At 42.7% G+C, this 18444-nt stretch overlaps 1 protein-coding gene across 1 annotated transcript in view; it reads left to right on the top strand.

Moving 5' to 3' along the window:
• Positions 1 to 681: 681 nt before the first annotated feature.
• TTC39C (tetratricopeptide repeat domain 39C) overlaps positions 682 to 18444 on the top strand; it is a 94657-nt gene continuing 76894 nt past the window's right edge. The window contains exon 1 of the mRNA XM_037508728.1: positions 682 to 836. Coding sequence (XP_037364625.1) covers positions 682 to 836 — 155 coding nt within the window. The remainder of the gene's footprint in view (positions 837 to 18444) is intronic.

Genomic DNA, 18444 nt, shown 5'->3' with positions numbered 1-18444 from the left:
GGCGGCCTGAGGGTCGGGATGGAATCCGGGGTCCCGGGCGCCGGCCCCGCGGGCTTCCCAGCACTCGGGTCAAAAGCGCCGAGCGCGCGCTGTGGCTGGGGCTCGGGGAGTTCCTCGTCCTCTTTTCAAATCCACTTTGCCTTCCCAACCCGCACCACATCCCGTGGCGCCCCCCGACTTGCCGGGACCCCCGGTCCGGCCCAGGGGGAGGGAGGGCGCAGCTCCGAGCCCCGGGGCCTCGCTGGCGTCAGAGCCGCCTCGGCAGCGCTGGCCCCGGGCGGTGGGCGCGGGGCGCCGCGTGGGGACCCGGGCCGGGGCGGGGGGCGGTGAGGGCGGTGCGCGGGGGCTGCAGGAAGCAGGGGCTGCAGGAAGCAGGGGCGCGGCCGCTCCGGCCCCGGCTCGGCGAGGTTAGAGACACCCGGAAACAGATTCCGCTCCGGTGCCCGCGCCAGCCGGGCGTCTCGCAGGGAGCGGGAGGAGCGAGCTCGCCGGCGGGCGGGCGGGCGGCTGCTGAGTAATCCCCCGCCGCGCTGCAGCCGGGCCGCGGCTCCGCCCTCCCGCCCTGCCCCCGCCGCCCCGCTCCGCCGCGCTCAGGGCCGGTAGAGCCGGGCTCCGGGCGCGCGGGGGCCGCAGCAGCTGCCTCCGACTTCGCCTCGGCCCTGCGCGCAGCTTCGCGCGCCCATGGCGGGCTCCGAGCAGCAGCGGCCGCGGCGGCGGGACGACGGAGACTCGGCCGCCGCGGCGCCCCTGCAGGACGCGGAGCTGGCCCTGGCCGGCATCAACATGCTGCTCAACAACGGCTTCAGGGAGTCGGACCAGCTTTTCAAACAATACAGGTGACGGATGCGCCCTGCTCCCCCACCCGGGCCACGCGCACCTCGGGTCTGGCACGCGCGCTTCCATGTCCCGCTGGCCCCCGAGGCTTCCTCCTGTGGGTCGCCAAGCGCTGGCCCATCCGCAGTCCCCGGGTGTCCCTGGGCCTGAGCGGCAGCCGACTTTCTGTGCCTGTGCCACCTCGCCCCTTTCCACCCCCACCTTTCCTTCCCCGCGGCGCGTCCAGTCCGCGCTCCCGCTGTCTCGCCTCACTTTCTCCCCTGCTTCGCCTTCCGCGAGGGGTGCCCAGCGTTTGTCTTCTTCCCTCTCGCGGCTCGCCCTCCCGCCCTCTGGTCCCGAGTTCGTGGGTGTTGAGACCTGGGACCGGATGCGATTTGAGAGGCAGCGACAAGCCCGGGACTACCGGCTCGCGCGCTGCTGGAGCCGGCTTTGTGACTCGACACCACCGGCTGCATCGTGCCTGGTTCCCGTGGCTCGCATCGCTGTGCATCGTGTGCATGCCGAACGCCTTTATTGTTAGAAAACAGATACGCATGATTGCTTTACCTTGCAGGAATTAACAACTCTTCCGAACTTGGCTCTTTTCATCTCTCCGCCTGACTTCTAAAACCCAGCCGTCTAAAACGAGTTCCTAATGCCTTTCAAGCGAGCATGTTTATTTGCATCTCTCAAACTTAAAGAAAATGGAGGGATTATATATGTACATATTTGAGCGTGCACGGAAGAACACGTGTGTTCTCTTGATTATTTTTTATTAATCTTCTTTAAACATGAAGCAAAAGAAGTGAAACCTGGTAGTTTTCTTGTGGGTGTGCCTTCAGTTTCGCTGGAGGACCATTTGCTTTCTGGCTTAGGAAGCGAGTTTGTGATTTGCCCTTTGAGTGCTGACAAGATTGGAGGAGGTTGTTTAGCAGCGTTCTCTGTAGCTGTTGAAGGGCCATGTTCTTCACACCTTGGAAGAAATTACAGGACCAAGGTGGCCTGTGATTGAGAGAGCCCAGTCTGTAAGAAAACGAGGCCATTTTTATGGGTTGGAACTTTGACATTCTTAATGGCAGAGCAAGTTATCTCACTACTTTCCACTAAAGACATTTTACTTTCAAATCAGTTTTTTTTTTTTTTCTGAAAATGAAAACTTCTTAGCTTTACTCAGAACATTTTACTTGTTAAGCATGCAAATCTGATTCAAGCCAGGGTTTTATCAAGGCTCTTCATGGCAGATACATATAAAAGATTTACCTGTCCCACCATCACATCTTAGGGGGGTTTTTATTCCTCTATAAATGTATTTCATGGAAAAAAGTCTGGATGCTTCGTATGCTATGCGATGCCGTTTTTACTTTGTGGTTGGTGTAGTCAGAGAGGATTGGAAACAGGCTTAGAGTCAAATATATCCTTTAGTTGCTGATCAGATACTGTGCTTGCATGTTACTACGCTGCTTGCTTTAAATTGTCTTGGATTACTTAATCTTTATTTCTTCTAACCTGGGTGGTAAACTTTGATACTATCTCATGGGTCCTATATACATTTAAAGCATGAAATAATAGTTTGCCTTGTCTGAAAAGTTGCATGTACTGTGAATAGAGGGCGGATAATGAGTGGTAGAAAAACTCTTCTCACAGGAACTGCAGAGAGATGTGCCTTGAAAGGTGTTTCTCTGTTATTGGACGTGTTGGTAGTGAAGGAGGGGAGAAGGTGTTCTTATGTATAGATGAGCAGGTCTTTGCTTTTATTTTCAAATGAGAACTGAAGGAAAGAAGGGCAAAAATTGTAAAATCGCTTTTCTGCCAAGCACAGTGCTACGTACATTCTTCTATATTCTCACTGTTCTAGTGATAACAAAAGAGTGAGATATATTTTATAATAACAATCTTATAATATGAGACCCAAGACCCAGTGTGTAGCACAAACCAGGACACAAGCAGTGTGGTTCTAAATCAAGGACTCTGCCTGACTCAGTTTATATTTTCTAATTTGCCCTATGGCCTTATTTTCCAACAACTTTTAAAAGCTTTTAAGGGTGGATAGTGGCAGCATTATCCTATCAGCTTTCCCTTAGGCCTCTGATTTATTTGTAATGTGGACAGTCCTTGCGGTCTTCCCACTTCCCAAAATGTGCTTCTGATTCAGGTTTTGGAAGACACAATCATTGTGTAGAGTGTGGTCATGGACGGAGCCCAGCATCCTGCAACTATGGTTGCAATCCTACTCTGCTATTCTTATAGTTGTGACTTTGGTTTCTCAACTTGATTCCTTACCTATAAGATGGGAGTAGCATGTGCCATAGTATGATTATTAGAAGAAATAATTCATGGTTGTAACTGGCATACATAGTGTGAGCACGCAAACTCCAGCTAGCTTTTCTACTTGATGCCTTTACTACTACTGTGTGTTTTATTCTTAAGGCATAGTTTGAGTAAAAGAATAAAATGACCTGTATGTGCGTAGCTTTTATATTTAATGCTGGCTTCACATACTGCATTTGTAAGCTATAGCTTCTCTCTTCATTTCAAAGTTGAGTGCCTGGGACCACATCTAACTCAGTTTACAGCAGAGATAACTGAATTGTATCTCCTTTCTTAGGATTGTTTTGTCACAGAAGATCTCTGTTCCCCTAGGAGTAAACCTTCCAGAATCTTATTAAAGTTTAACAAGAGAATATATTTTGTATCTAGTGTAACAATAACATATTGAAGCAAGAAGGTCATATTCTCCTGCCACATTACTGAGAAGATAAAATGTCCCAACTGTTACCTAATGAGAGATGGCTACTTTATAGAAACAGATTATCATGAAGGTCATTCTGAATCAGTCAAAGTGTGGATTGTATAATTCAGATATACATGTCGAAATTAGAAATATGTGCATAGTAGAAACTTGTCTTTTGACCTAGACGCATGCCATAGTTGGGACTTTAAAATGTGGCTGCCACTTCTATTATGACTTCAGTAGTGTGCTGCTATAGTATTGCGGTGATAATGTAACAAGTGGCCCTGTTGTTGGTGCTGACCCACCTTCGTGCATTTTGAGATATATTCCCATCGGTTGAGACATATTGGTTCTGCTTTGGGACCTTTCCTCTTTGATCCCAAGGTCAAAGGTGTAAGTTCACCTGACATCAAATTCCTGCTCTTATGAAAGTAAACCAAAGCAAACCCTAGACTTGAGTAATTGAGGCTACTAGAGGAGAAGGGTAGGAGGGGGAGATAAGGACAGGGAACCCAGTGGCTTACGGTGCAGGATCATGGGTACTTTGGTGGTGGTTGTGAAAAGAGAGGTGATGCTATATCCAAAAATCATATATAGTGTTTGTTAACCATTGTTACCTCAAAAAAAAAGTTACGAATGGGCTCTCGTTCTTAGGTTTCAGTGCTATAATCCAACTGTGCTCAATTCATACATACAGACCCCCACACTCCCTCTTATCTGATGTTTATCTGCACAGCACACACTCAGACCTTGGGGTATTCAGACACGTGATGAGATAGGCCGTGATTTTGTGTGTTAGCCAGGCCTTGATTCTTAGGTGTGGTGTCAGTAAGACTGGTAGTGTTAGGAGACTGGGAGACACACGACACACATGTGACCTACTGTTGTCTAGAGGGAAGGAAGTAGATGTAAGATCAGCTTGAAGGAAAGCTTTGTAGAGGAAATGGTGCCTGAACATCATGATGGCATGGAAGGAAGTGTTGAAGGAGGACTTAGAGTGGGCAGGGATAGAAGGAAAATGGGAGATGTGGTGCGGTGGAAGTAGAAATCTAAGAGAGGAAATGGTGAAAAACCCACCATTTGGGGATTTGAAATGGTACCTGAAGAAGAGGGATGAGGATCACAAGCCGCCCAGTATTACTACGTTGTCACGTTTGGCGGCTTCTTCTACATTGGTTATTTTCTTCTCAGATCCACTGGCTGGTCTATGAGTCAGTACTTCGTCACAGGGTGACTTTGCTAAGTATCTAGTCACTCACTTTTTAGTGATGACATCATCACAGTGCGTCCCTCACTTTTATAATGAACTCCTCTTTACTTGGGACCTCAGTGTCCTGATGTCACCATTTTTTCTTTCTCGTTTGAGTTATTGCTTAGTGTTTTAATCAGAGGACTAGCCAGAGAGGCAGAGCACACTGAGCTGTGAGGAAGGCAGGAGACAAGGAGCTCCTGACCTTAGCGAGCTTTGCATTCTTATTCCACAGGGCTGACTCCCTTCTCCCTTTTAGACCACTGTCTTCATCTCCTGCTTTAGCTCCTGGCATTCTTTCTGACCTTCAAACATCTACAGTTCTTGTCAATCTTACCACTGATCTCTGACTTAGTAATTGCCAACTAAAACAGGAAGCATATACTGGTTATAATGAATGTTAATTGGTGATAAATATGCCTGGATAAATAAGGATTTTATATAGAATTATTAAAATGACCAAAAATGTATCACAAGCAAAAAATATTCATGCTAGATGTGTGTGTATGATGAATGTTTGGGTCCTAATTTGTTTATCATAGCTGTGATCCATGTGACAAAGCCAGATGACCTGTGGCCTTACTTGTATGTAGAGTTGAGATGGCTCAGTGTAACCCAGGCCTTGCAAACTATGACCCATGGGCTAAATCTGGTCTGCTTTGTTTTTATAAATAAAGTTTTATTGGGACACAGCCAACCTCACTTGGTTATGTATTTTCTGTGACTGTGCAATACAATGGCAGACGGAATCATGGTAGCAAGACACTGTAGCCTAACCAAGACCAAAATGTTAACTTCCTGGTCCTTTATAGAAGTTTACTGATTCCTGGTACAAACCATAGTTCTCCCTGGAAAAATTCAAAAGGCATGTGTAGGCTTTGGCCGGGGGTGGGGGTGGGGGGCACGGTAGCACAAGCATCTGAGCCTCTTCTGTGTCTAAAGCAGTATCAGACCCTTTGGAGGAAAGGAAGAATTTGCAGGCTGCCCATGTTCTCTGTGTGATTTGACTGCTCCCAGGCATGAGCATGTCGATGCCTGGCTGCTGGAGTCAATAGATTGTCCAGAGACACAGAAATACAAGCAAAGGAGAAGTGATGAAAAGCAGAAATGGTATAAGGGAACCACATGGAGAGACAGGAAACTTCATCTGTTGACTTTTTCCCCCATCCTTCTCAGCTCAATGGGACCTTTGTAAAGGGAGATAAAGTATATATCAGGGAAAAATTGAATATCTGTATTGTGATGTGTGTGTATATTTGAGCACAAACAGTTAAAAGATGTGAGCCCTTGAAAGAAACTGTGTACCGAGTCCCCAGACGTATTAACAAGTAGTTTAGTGAGATTGCTTTCTTTCCCTACCTTAGTCAAGAGGAGTGCTACTGAGCAAAATGCAGTTTTGATGAGGATAAGAACAAAATGGAGAGGAAAGTAATATTGAGTCATGAAGCAGCACTTGAGCACTTTCTGTTCTCCGTGTAAGAAGCCATTTGTATATTCCAGAATCTTTGTGTTTCAGGGCTAGACCTTTTGCACCGTCTGTTTTACCTCCTGAAATACTCTTTTCACACCCCAACCCTCCTGTCAGGGTAACTGTCCTGCAGCAACTGCAGTGGGACTCTGAAGAGGCCAGTGCTGCACAAGACAGTATAAAGGAAGTACAGAAAGTAGATGGCTGTGAAGCAAAGATGAATTTCTCTGTTATTTCAAAACTTTGCCTGGCGTCAGCTCTACCTAGTGAAGGGGTTGCATGGGGGAAGAACTCCCCTCTTTCTTAACACTCTCAAGTCATGCTATTCATTCTGGAACAAAGGTCAGATTTGGGGTTCAGTAGACCTTTGTGGGCTAAACTGGGGATGGAGTCACCCCTTCAGGTCTCTTTATTATAGGGAGAAATATACCCCAATTTTGTGAAAAATAACTGACTTTGACTCATGTTTTTATGTGAAATTATTCATCAACTTGCTGTGTAATAAAGTCATGACTTCCTAAAATTGGATGTGAAGCTTGATATAGGAACTTCATGTGTAAAGATGGTTTGCCATCTGGGCCCTGTTCTCTAAGGTCGCTTTCTCCATTTCTTCCTTCTTGAGCAAGAATTTCAGACACAAGAAATATGTATATCCAACAGGTAGTTACTCCTGTCTTACAGGAAAACAGTTATTACAGAGGGGAGCCCCAGAGAGAGTCTATCAGATGCAGGACACAGTGGTGAGAAGCAAGTTCTTGTACCAATGAAAAATTGCTTATTTAATCTTTCCTTAATGCTACCTCAAAGAGTTACTTTATTTTTATTTTTTATTTAAAGATTTATTTATTTATTTATTTACACAAGCACTGGGTACAGTCAGAAGTACGGGAGGGTGAGAGAACTCACCAGAGCCAGAGCGGGGAATAGAACAGGCAGACCGACGAAATACACTGCTGAGGGGAGCAGCGGGCGCGGCAGGAGAGGTCTGCGCACCATGTGGGACCCTATCCGGGGGCAGGGGATCCAACTGGTGCTGCAGAGGCTGTGGGCAGCTTCGCAGCCCAGTGCTCAACCACTGCGCCACCAGGGGAGGCCTTCAAAGAGTTATTTTAACCTTTAGTTTTGTCCAAAGCTGTAGTATCTGTGCGATCACTGACTTAAGTCATTTAATTTTACTAATACATATTAAAATGAACATGTTCTGGTAAATCCTAGATCTGCTTACTGTGAACAGTCACACCCTCGTGCTCCCTGTGTCTTCATCACTTCATCCTCCCCACAGCTCCCTGAGGAGTTTTCTTGCTACTTCGCACTTCCAGAGGAAGGAGGGGATACATAGTGATGTTGAGTGACCCGCCCAAGGGTCTTACAGGACATGAGAACTAGATTTGAACCCCCTGCCCTTGGGCTCCAGGGTCTGTTTAACCAGCATTCTACCTCTCATTTTAAAAGTCAGTAACTTTTGCAATAAGAGGTTTACCTGTGTGCTGCATAAAATCATTTTGGGGCTTGGGGATAAGATCCCCCAGCATATATGTAAACAATACTCTGATATTCGGAGGCTACCCTGTAAACCACTAGTAAGTGTTGTATGCAGGAAATGTCACCCCAAGTGTAGCCTGTGGCTCCCTGTCCACCTTCTGTAGCATGTGCTCAGAGGATCTGGCTTGGCAGAGGATGCCCTTTGATCTGGCTTGTCTGCTTCCCTGCCTTCCTCGGACCTCTCCCCCACCTACTTGTGCTGGAGCATTTTGCATCATCTAACTAGTTCTAACTGCCACTCAGGACACCGCTCAGGTTTCTGTGACATGTTGGTGTGACTCCTCTGTTCTCCCACAGCATCCTCCTCTTTATCCAGGACTGGCTTTAAATATGGACATTGTTTACACATCTGGCAGTCTCAAAGGGCTGAGAGTAGACAGAGGTGATACCTGTACTTACGATCCAGGTGTTCCTGGCCTTCCTGGGGTTGCTGGAGTAATGCGGGCTGTGAGGGGTTTTATAGGCAGCAAGTACAAGCCAGGACATGGTGCCCTTTAGGAGTTCCATAAGCCTTAACTCCTGTTACCCCCACTTCTACAGACATAATGGCCTCTTCTTTTGACCCTAGTGGAGATGCTTGTGTATCACCCAAATGGTGCTCTGCTTCTCCTAAGCAGGTAACAGAACCCTGTGTGGTAGCTCTTCCCTTTGGTGTACCCCGGCTCCACAGAGTTTCGCGTGGGGCTGTGGGGAGCAGAACTGCGGCTGTGCAAATGAAGTTTTGACAGCCACCAAAGAGAAGGCTGATGCATAAATGTGGTTTCCTGCCTCTGCAGTGGCCTCAGGTGTCAGCAGTGCCTCCTCTACCACTGTGACTCCTGGATCACAAGCTCTTTGAGTCACCTGCCCACCGTTTGGTGTGGCCAGGAAGAGGCCTCACCTAACTATCCCCATTTTTCTTGTCTCATCAACCACCTACAGGGCTCTGGGCGGCCCTGGGACAGTGGTGGCGTGCCAAGCATTGGTATTATGTGCCTCTCTGGCATGAGAAGGCAAAAGTATAGCAGCTCCCTTACTCCAGAATCTCTGCCCTGAATTTCAGGATGAACTGGTCTCTGGAAAAACTTGGTAGCTAAAAACGCAAACTTTCTAGAGCAGTGATTCTTGACTCTGTCAGATCTAGTATCTATAATATCTTTTTATTAACATATTATAAATCCCCCTCTGTGATTCTAAAATGAAATTGATCAATGGAATGACCTGCCCATACATACGAGGTCTAGAAGTCAATAGAATGACCAAAATTAATACAACAGAGACATCAAAATTCACAATAATTACACATATTCCAACATACAAATGCTCAGCACACCATCAGAAAGCGGAGTGAAGGAGTTAGATGCTTGCACCTACATATAATGAATAGATTGAGTTTAAGGAAGATCAGAAACCATTCTGATGGTTAGAATTAGAGAAAAGAGAAAACAGGTGTACTCTAAAAGGAGTAAGAGATCGAACCCGTCTGGATATGTTGCCGGAAATAATCTTCATCGAAATAGGGATAACCCTTCAAGGCAAAACACTGACTTTAAGTGGAGAAAATAAGGAAGCATGACATTTGTGTAATGAGCTAGGCTACCTAAATCAGGGTAGTGTCAGAATAATTAATTCTGTTAGGATATTGATGTGTGGTGACAGTGTCTCAGAAAATCGATCTCTCATCTTTAAATCCCTCCCTAAACCATGTACTTTGGAGACCAAATCCTTTAATGGGTGTCCAGAATTAGAGGGTAAATTGGGAGAAAAAAACGGTTTATGAAAAAAATCAGGTCGGATGGAGAATCACAGTCCCTGAGGACAATATCAGAGCGCGGTACAAAATAAGAAAGCAAAAGAAATAACTCTATATACAGTTTTTGTGATACCGATGGCAGTGTGCTACACATTCTTAAGGTGGCAGAAATGAAATATATTAACAAGTAATTGGCATCCAGTATTTCATGGATTTTTAATAATTTATTTAATTTGATATATAAAAATAGGAACTTGCCATTGTCCTGTTAATGTTAGTGTGTGATTCTGGCTAACATAGCTGTGGTGTATGGACAACTCACATGCCACAAGCAGTGCTGGTGACATGATTTTCCAAGATTATGAACAAGATAAAGGGTTTAAACAGCGCTAGGATGATTTTGTGCCTCTGTGTCAACAGAAGTAGGCTTTAGGACTAAATAATTTTGAGCATGTTTTCACCCATATGACTTTTCTGATGTTCAGAAGTTGTGCGGGACTTAGGATGATGCAAGGCACTATCTCAACACATTGCAGGATGTGGTTCCTTCCGTGGCAGTTGTTCTGTCACCCCCAAACTGCCCATCTATTTCCAATAAACACCTTAAGAGCCACTGAGCTTGTGGCCATAAGGTCCCTGACAAGGTTTGGTCCCTGTGCCTGAGATTCCTGTGGCTTTGGGAAGGTATGGGGGTGTCCTCTCTGCTGACGACATAGGGCCTTAGGAAGGGGGAGAGGTGGCCCAGGCCCGTGGAGAAGGCAGTACCTCCATTGCGTTAGGGACCCTGAATGCCAGAGCATAGTCCTTGGGCTGGCCAGGGTTTCTTTGGGGGTAAGGCTCCTTCAGTGCTGGAAACACACGTTACTGCTTGGAAACACCTACTCTTCCAGGTCACACATGTCGGCTTCTAGTGCCCAAACTGTTCCAGGATGGAATATCAGTGCCAGTTCTTTCCTCCCTCACTATGTAAATGGAAAACCCCATGGCCTCTTACCTTCTTCATTCTGAGTGTGAAGGTAAGTTTTGGGACCTGTGTCTCTCCGCCTGGGCTGACTATTTCCCCTACCCCATTCCCCGCAGATCTTTGTAACTTTGCATCTCCTGGTACAAAGTAGACCACATCCTTCCCAATAAATGAGCAAGCTTTTTGCTAAGTAGGTTCTATACACACACTCTCTCTCTCTCTCTCTCTCTCTTTCTCTCTCTCTCTCTCCCAGGAACTGGGGTACAGTTCCCCCATTGTTACCTATAAGGAGACCACAAAATTGATTCTTTTAAAATGGGAGAAAATAGGGTGGAGCGCTTCATGATGACTTTGTCTGGTGCTTAGGAAACACCTACCCCCTGATGGAAGAAAGAATAGACACACCACTTATCTTTGATAGGATGCTTCAGTATGGATATCTAGAACTTCCCTGGTCCAACCCTCAGCCATGACATCAACGGCGCCCTGTAATGCATGTTAACTCAACCTCTTATTACCTGCTTGATTGCACCATCATGTTCCTTGGTGGGTGGGGCTCTGCTAGGGAAGTGTGAGTCTGTGCACCATGCTTCTCTGAGTTTCTGTGGTTGACCAGGAGCATTAGCTGCTTCTCTTTCCACTCCGGCTTTCTTAGTTAAGAAGATACCTTTTGTTTTGGAATTGTACTTCTTGCCTCATTTCTGCAGCAGTCCTCCTCCAGGTTTTATTTCATGTAAATAATCCATATACAAAGTAACCATCACCAGGTAAACATATTTTTAATTTTTCTATCATTTTATGTCATAAGTAAAACTTCTGGTATTATTCTAACAGGATTAAAAAGTGAGGGAAAATAAATTTTTTTCTGGGTCCAACTTGAAATTGCTAAATGACAGATTCGGGTTTTGAGAAATAATTGCATTAAACTAAAATCCATGGCCTTTTGCAGATTGCTTCCAGTATAGTGAGTCACTCTCAAGGCTCTCAGTCTCCCCCACCCCCATTTTGAACAGTGAATTGCAAAATCTTAAGCGATGTGTTGTCAACTGATCTCTGGAGCAAAAAAGAACTTGGTATCTTTGTGTCTTATAAATCATGCTCACCCTTTTAATTTAGGTTGAAAATAATGTTGAATACAACAGCGGCATACTTACTTGGTATGATTCTTGAGCTATCCAAGGTGAGAATAGGACTGCTTTTCTAGGCCTGCAGTTGTTGGAATAATTGAATGTCTCATTTTCTTCCTTCTCATAGCTAGTTTGAGCAATATAATTGTTCAGAAATGAATTTTATTTTTATGGGGAATGCCATTGGCTTCAGCTATCAACCATGTGGATCCCATTTTTGTTGTTATTTCTGCATGGCTGATTGATGAGACACTTTTGAATTATCAAAACTACAAATTGCGCTAGAAATCACTCCTCATGAAGTAGCACATACCTAAAAAGAGGGAAGGGCAATGAGATGGGGGAAAATACTCAGTCAAGAGTCAGTGCTGCAGCAGTGGAATTCATAGAGATTCTAGTTCTAGAGAAATTGCCAATGTAAAAATGGCAAGAAATAGGAGAGTGGGTTGGGTGTTTCTCTGTAGGCCTTGTGTGAAATCCTGGATCTTGGCTGGTTTTATGAGTGAGTAGTTGAGACTAAATTGTCAGCTTTTCTCTTGATAGGAGAATGTTGAGTTTTATTTCCAAGTAAAACAAAACAAAACCTGCTATTCTGCTAAAATCTAAGCTTAGAGTTAAAGAAACTTATGAATAATGAAGTAAATGGAAATGAAATTGTCTTGACTTGTCCTCTGCTAACAACTAGAGGAAAATGTAGGGACCCTGATGAAAAACAAACATTTTCATGTGACGTTTAGAGTTGTTTACTAAGAACTGGTTTACTAAAATTTTATTTTGAATCAGTCTCTAGTTTCAGTTGGAAATGCTTTTTAAATGAAAATGGAAAAATCTAGGGAAATATTGAAATGATTATCTAAAATGGTTTGAGTATTAATAGCTGAGAATGTTTAATCCTCTAAGTATTTGTGAGGCGTGTGGATTATTACCACACATAATAAAGGGACACTATTGTAACCTAAAGAAGAGAAAGATAATGAAAACATGTTAACCAAATCTGTTACTTTTAAAATAACCCTTGCTGAAGGATTGGTTGGAAAGACATTTTAGCTAGTTGATAAATGTGGTTTGGATAATCTCTTTGTAGACTCTTACTGTTAGTATGGAATGGAGATGCTTGAATTGATATTTGTGCTACTTAAGATAGAGAATTAGCAAATGATGACGAATTGGGGAGATATTTAATACACAATAACTGTTGATGATGAAAACTGTGAAAAAAATTTGCCTTTATTTAGCCTGAAGAGTTATTTTCAGAGTATATCAGAAGCTTTAAGTGAGCACTAGACCTTAGCAATAAGTAAATATCAACTGGCAAAGCTAGAGAGAAATTGGAATAAAATTAGAAGTATTACAGTCTTATAATTACACAACTCTCTTTTGGTGTTTGCTTGTTTTGCTGTGCAGAATGATAGTGCATGGCGTGCAGACCTTTCCTGCCACACCCGCTGCTCCTCTCAGCAGTGCACTTCATCAATCTGCCTGTTCTGCTCCCCGCTCTGACTCTGGTGAAGTCTCTCACCCTCCCGCGTTTCTGACTGCACCCAGTGCTTGTATAAATAAATAAATAAATAAATAAATAAATAAATAAATAAATAAATATTTTTTAAAAAGAAAAAGAAAATGTCAACACTAGGACATTTTCTTACTCAGCAGCCTTATTCTGAATTGCTGGGCTTTCAGTGCTCTTTGTCTACCAGCTTCCTTGGTCTTCTGTCAGATTCCCTAGGCATCATGTTGCTTTCTTCTGGGTTTTTTACTTTAGTTTGTAAATGTACGTAGATAATTTGTTAATAACTTTTTAATGAATTTCAAATATCAGAAATTAGTTACATATCACCAGTCCCCCAATAACACAGTTCATATTTCAGTTACCCCTGTGAGTATGAACCCCTGTGAGTCAGTGTATGCACAAGCTGCTACCTCTTTAGCCCACTACCAGTCACCACATTTGTACCAGATGCTCTTCATGCTCTGTGACCAATCATGTCACTTCTCTCAGAGCCTGCCTGTGATTGGTCACTGTGCATCTCCTACTCGGTTCCTACACTGACAGCAAAGTGTGTTGTGTTGTCTCCTACTAGTCAATGCATAAGACATTTTACCAAAATGGGGAATTGAAAGTCGAGCAAAGAAAAAGTGAAAATGCTGAAAGAAAATTTTGAATAAATCATAGCTGGGACTATAAAAAGGAGGTGCTTCCCTGGGGCTGTTATCTCTGCCACTGTTTGAAGAGACTGTTACGTGTGTGGTTGGGTGCCTAGGGAAGGTGAGGTTATCGACAAAATGGAGGAAGGCAGTAAGGAAAGATGGTGATGACCCATATAAGGTGATAAAGGCAAAAAAACTGCATGTTAAAGAAACTCTTAGAGATAGTTCTCCATATTGAAAGCACAGAGCCTGAAGTGTTAGATGCTGATCCAAACTAAGTATGACTATCCACCAAGACCTAGCAAATATTCTCACCATCCACCATAGATTATGTAATGAGAAGAAGAAAAGCACTGTTTAAATCTAGATAAGTCTTTTTTTTTTTTTTTACAAAGAAGTAATGCACTTCAATATCATTGTGTTTCAGATATTTTACACCCTACTAAATAAATCTGTTTCAGTATTTTCTCATTTCCCTGTGTATTTGTAACTGGCAGTTCTTAAAATTATTTTAATCTCATAAAATAGGCATAAGAAAACATTTATCCTTTTAACCATTTTCAAGTGTACAGTTCAATGGCTTGAAGTACAGTTACATTGTTGTGTAAATATCAGCACATTCCATCTCCAGAACTTTTTTTTGACTTTCCAAATGGAGATTTTGTATCCATTAAACATTAACTTCACAGTCTTCTCTCTTTTTCACCTTTGACAACCACTATTTTACTATTTCCCTGAATTTGACTACTCTAGAAAGCTCATATAAGTGAAATCATGCAGAATTCGTTCTTTTGTGACTACCTTATTTCACTTAGCATCATGTCTTCAAGCTTCATTTTGTAGCATTTTTTTCCTGCTGAATAATATTCTGTTATCTGTATTACCACATATTATTTCTTAATTCATCTATTCATAGACACTTGGATTGCTTATGCCTTGGTTATTGGGAATAATGTTGTTAAGGTATGGTTATACAAATATCTTTGAGTTCCTGATTTGTTCTTTTGCATATCTACCCAGAGGTAGAATTGCTGGGCTCTGATAATTTTCTTTCTAATTTTTTGAGGACTTCCATTCTGTATTTTATAAGGGCTATCCCATTTATAGTCCTAGCAGCAATGCCCAAGGGTTCCAATTTACACTTAAATCTTTTCTTTTTCTCCTTTTTTTTTTTTTATAATAACCTCCTTAAAGGGTGTGAGGTAGTATCTAATGGTAGTTTTGATTTGCATTTCCCTAATCAACAGTCAGATTGAGCATCTTTTCATGTGCTTATTAAAAATGTATATTCAAATTCTTTATTTTTTGTTTTGTTTTAAGTTATGCAAGTACTTTTTATATTCTGGATATTAACCCCTTATCAAATATGTGATTTGCAAATATTTTCTCCCATTCTATGGATTGTGGTTGCCTTTTCACTGTATTAATCATGTCCTTTGATTCAGAAAAGTTTAAATTTTAATATAGTACAATTTATTTTTCTTTCGTTGCCTGTGCTTTTGGTGTCATAGTTAAGAAATCTTCGCCAAACCTAATGAACATGAAGCTTTTCGCTTATGTTTTCTTCTGAATTTTATAGTTTTAACTCTTCAATTTAGGTCTTTAATCTATATATAGATAATTTTTGCATGTGGTATTAGGTAAGGGCCTAACTTCACTCAGATATCCAGTTTCTTCCAGCACCATCTGAAAGAGAGTCTATGCTTCCTTGATTGAATGGGCTTGGCACCCTTGTCAAAAATCATTGGGCTATATATACAGGGGCTTATTTCTGGATTCTCCATTCTGTTCCACTGGTCTATATGTTTGTCTTTGTGCTAGCTCTACACTGTTTTGATTACTGGAGCTTTGTGGTAGGTTTTGAAACCAGAAAGTATGAGACCCCCAACTTTGTTCAAGATTATTTTAGCTGTTCAGGGTTCACTGAAATTTCATAGGAATTTATCTGTTTCTTAAAATGCCAATGGGATTTTGATATGGATTGCATCAAAACTGTATGCTTTAAGTAGCATTGTGTTTTTGACAATGTTAAGTCTTCCCATCTATGAATGTGGAATGCTTTTCTGTTAATTGGTGTCTTTGATTTCTTTCAGCAGTGTTTTATAGTTTTCAAGTCTTTTGCCTTCTTGCTTAAGATTATTCTTAAGTATTTTATTATTTCTGATGCTATTGTAAATGGAATTTTTTTTTACATTTCTGTTCAAAGTATTCATTGTTAAAATACAGAAATGCACCTAATTTTTGTGTTGATTTTGTATTCTGCAACTTTGCCTAATTTATTAATTCTAATGGTTTTTTGTGGCATTTAGGATTTTCTTTCCTTTTTTTAAAGATTTATTTTATACATATAAAGAGCTAGGGTACAGGCCAGAGGTATGGGAGGCGAGAGGATTCACCAGAGACAAAGTGGGGAACAGAACAGGCAGATTGACCCAAGTACACTGCTGAGGGGAGCAGCTGGTGAGTCAGAAGGTCTACTGCTCGATGTGGGTTGCTCCCTGGCCAGCTGGGGATAAAACTTGTGGTGCAGTGGCTGCGGACAGCTTCATAGGTTGCGTCTTAACCCTATGCGCCACGAGGGAGGCTCAGGATTTTCTATATATAAGTTCATATCATTTGCAAAAAGATAATTTTGTTTCTGTTTTGGATGTTTTCCAGTACTATTATGTTAAGTAGAAGTGGTGAGTGTAGTCACCCCTGATTTGTTCTTGATCTTAGAGGAAAAACTCTCAGTCTTTAGTTACAGAATATGTGATACTTACTTGCTATGGGCCTAATGTTTTGATAACAATTTTTAAAGGTTATAGGACAAATGTAATTTTCCTCATTTACTATTAGGATCATTTTACATGGTTTTGGTTTTTGGGGTCTTTTTCGGGGGTTCTTGCACTATCATGTTAAATAAGCATTGCCTACATTCCCTAACATAATACCTCACCAGACTGTGCGCCTTAGAATTAAGAACATCATTTGATTTTCCTCCCTGTTGTGTGCCAGCACTTAGCCTAATGTCTGGCATGTAGTAGATGCTCAGTCAGTAAATGGGGTGGGGTACACATTATCTTTGCTTTCTGGAATGAGTCGTGTATCCCCAGTTCTTCAAATGTGTGGATCTCTTTATGATTTGTCTGGGGTATTGGAGAATAGCAATGAGGATAAATAGTATCACTAGAGGAGTGTTAGAGGAGCCTACGAGTTGATACCTCTCATTTATTTTAAAACTTGCATGTATTAGATATCTTCATTGTGTTCATTAGACCTTGTAACCTTGATATTATCCATTTAACACTTAAACTGGATCTGATCCCTTCTGAAATACAAAATCCAGTATGTATGGTAGTAGTAAAGTATAGTTGGTAGCAAGGTCACTCTTGTGAACCCAGTGTTTCAAGCAAATCATAAAGGGACTGTAGTATTTTGCTTTGACATGTGGCTGTGGAAAGCAGGTACCAGGATCAGATCATGAGAAAAGACTTATTCTTTTCATTCTTCAGACTACATGTTGAGATTTCTCTGCAGGGACCTCAGTGTGGAGTCAGTAAAAATACAACAAGAAAGTGACATTTGCTGTACTGCATATCTTTGCCCTCTGAAAAGTCAAATATATGTCTAGCAATAGTATTTAGCTCTTATAATTCATGAATTACGAAGAGTAAAGTTTGCTTAAAATTGCAGGTCATTAAAATAAATCGTCATTTGTAAATTAAAAATTTATTGACCACCTTCAGGGTTAAAATCACCGCCGCAGATGCTTAAAGAAGATAAAAGTAAGATCCAATGCCTGTGCTCAAAGAACCAGTCTGGTGAAAAGACCCACATGACATCTTATTTAAATGGAGTCGCATGATGAGACTAGAAACAACAGGTGTATTAATCTTGGACTGCCATAGCAAAACACCACAGACGGGGTGGTTTAAACAATAAATCTCTCACAGTTCTGGAGGCTGGGAGTTTGAGATCAGTGCCAGCGTGAGGGTTCTGGAGAGGACACTCTCCCTGGCTTGCTCTCTCCTGCCTTCTCATGGTATCCTTGCATGGCCTTTTCTGTGAGGAGGGGGAAAGAGAAGGAAACAGAGACTTCCTTCTTCTTTGAAGATTAGCAGTCCTATCAGAATAGGACCCCATACTCATGATTCATTTAGCCTTAATTACCTCCTAAAAGTTTTGCTCCAAACACAGTCACATTTGGATTTAGGACTTCAAAGTATGAGAATTTTTATTTTGTTTTGTTTTGTTTTAATAGAGGCATGTTTTATTTATTTATTTGTTTGTTTGTTTGTTTTGTTTATACAAGCACTGGGTACAGTCAGAAGCGCGGGAGCGCGGGAGGGTGAGAGAATTCACCAGAGCCAGAGCGGGGAGCAGAGCAGGCAGAAGGACCGAAGTACACTGCTGGGGGGAGCAGCGGGCGGCAGGAGAGGTCTGCGCGCCATGTGGGACCCTCCTCCAGTGGCCGGGGAGCAGCCTGGGATCGAACCGGCACCAAAGAGGCCTCGGGCAGCTTCGCAACCCAGCGCTCAACCGCTGCGCCACCGGGGAGGCCCTGTTTTTTGTTTTTCGGGGGGCTTGCCTGTTGGAAGGTTGGATACCAAACCTTTTATTGAGGATTATGGTGTGCCAGATACAATGTTTCATGTTCTTATTCAATTCCCCTCCCTATAGTCCCTCAG

Source organism: Talpa occidentalis, unplaced genomic scaffold, assembly GCF_014898055.3.
Source record: "Talpa occidentalis isolate TD23 unplaced genomic scaffold, MPIMG_talOcc4v2.1 talOcc4.13, whole genome shotgun sequence".
Taxonomy (NCBI): Eukaryota; Metazoa; Chordata; class Mammalia; order Eulipotyphla; family Talpidae; genus Talpa; species Talpa occidentalis.
This window is presented reverse-complemented; position numbering and strand designations above follow the sequence as displayed.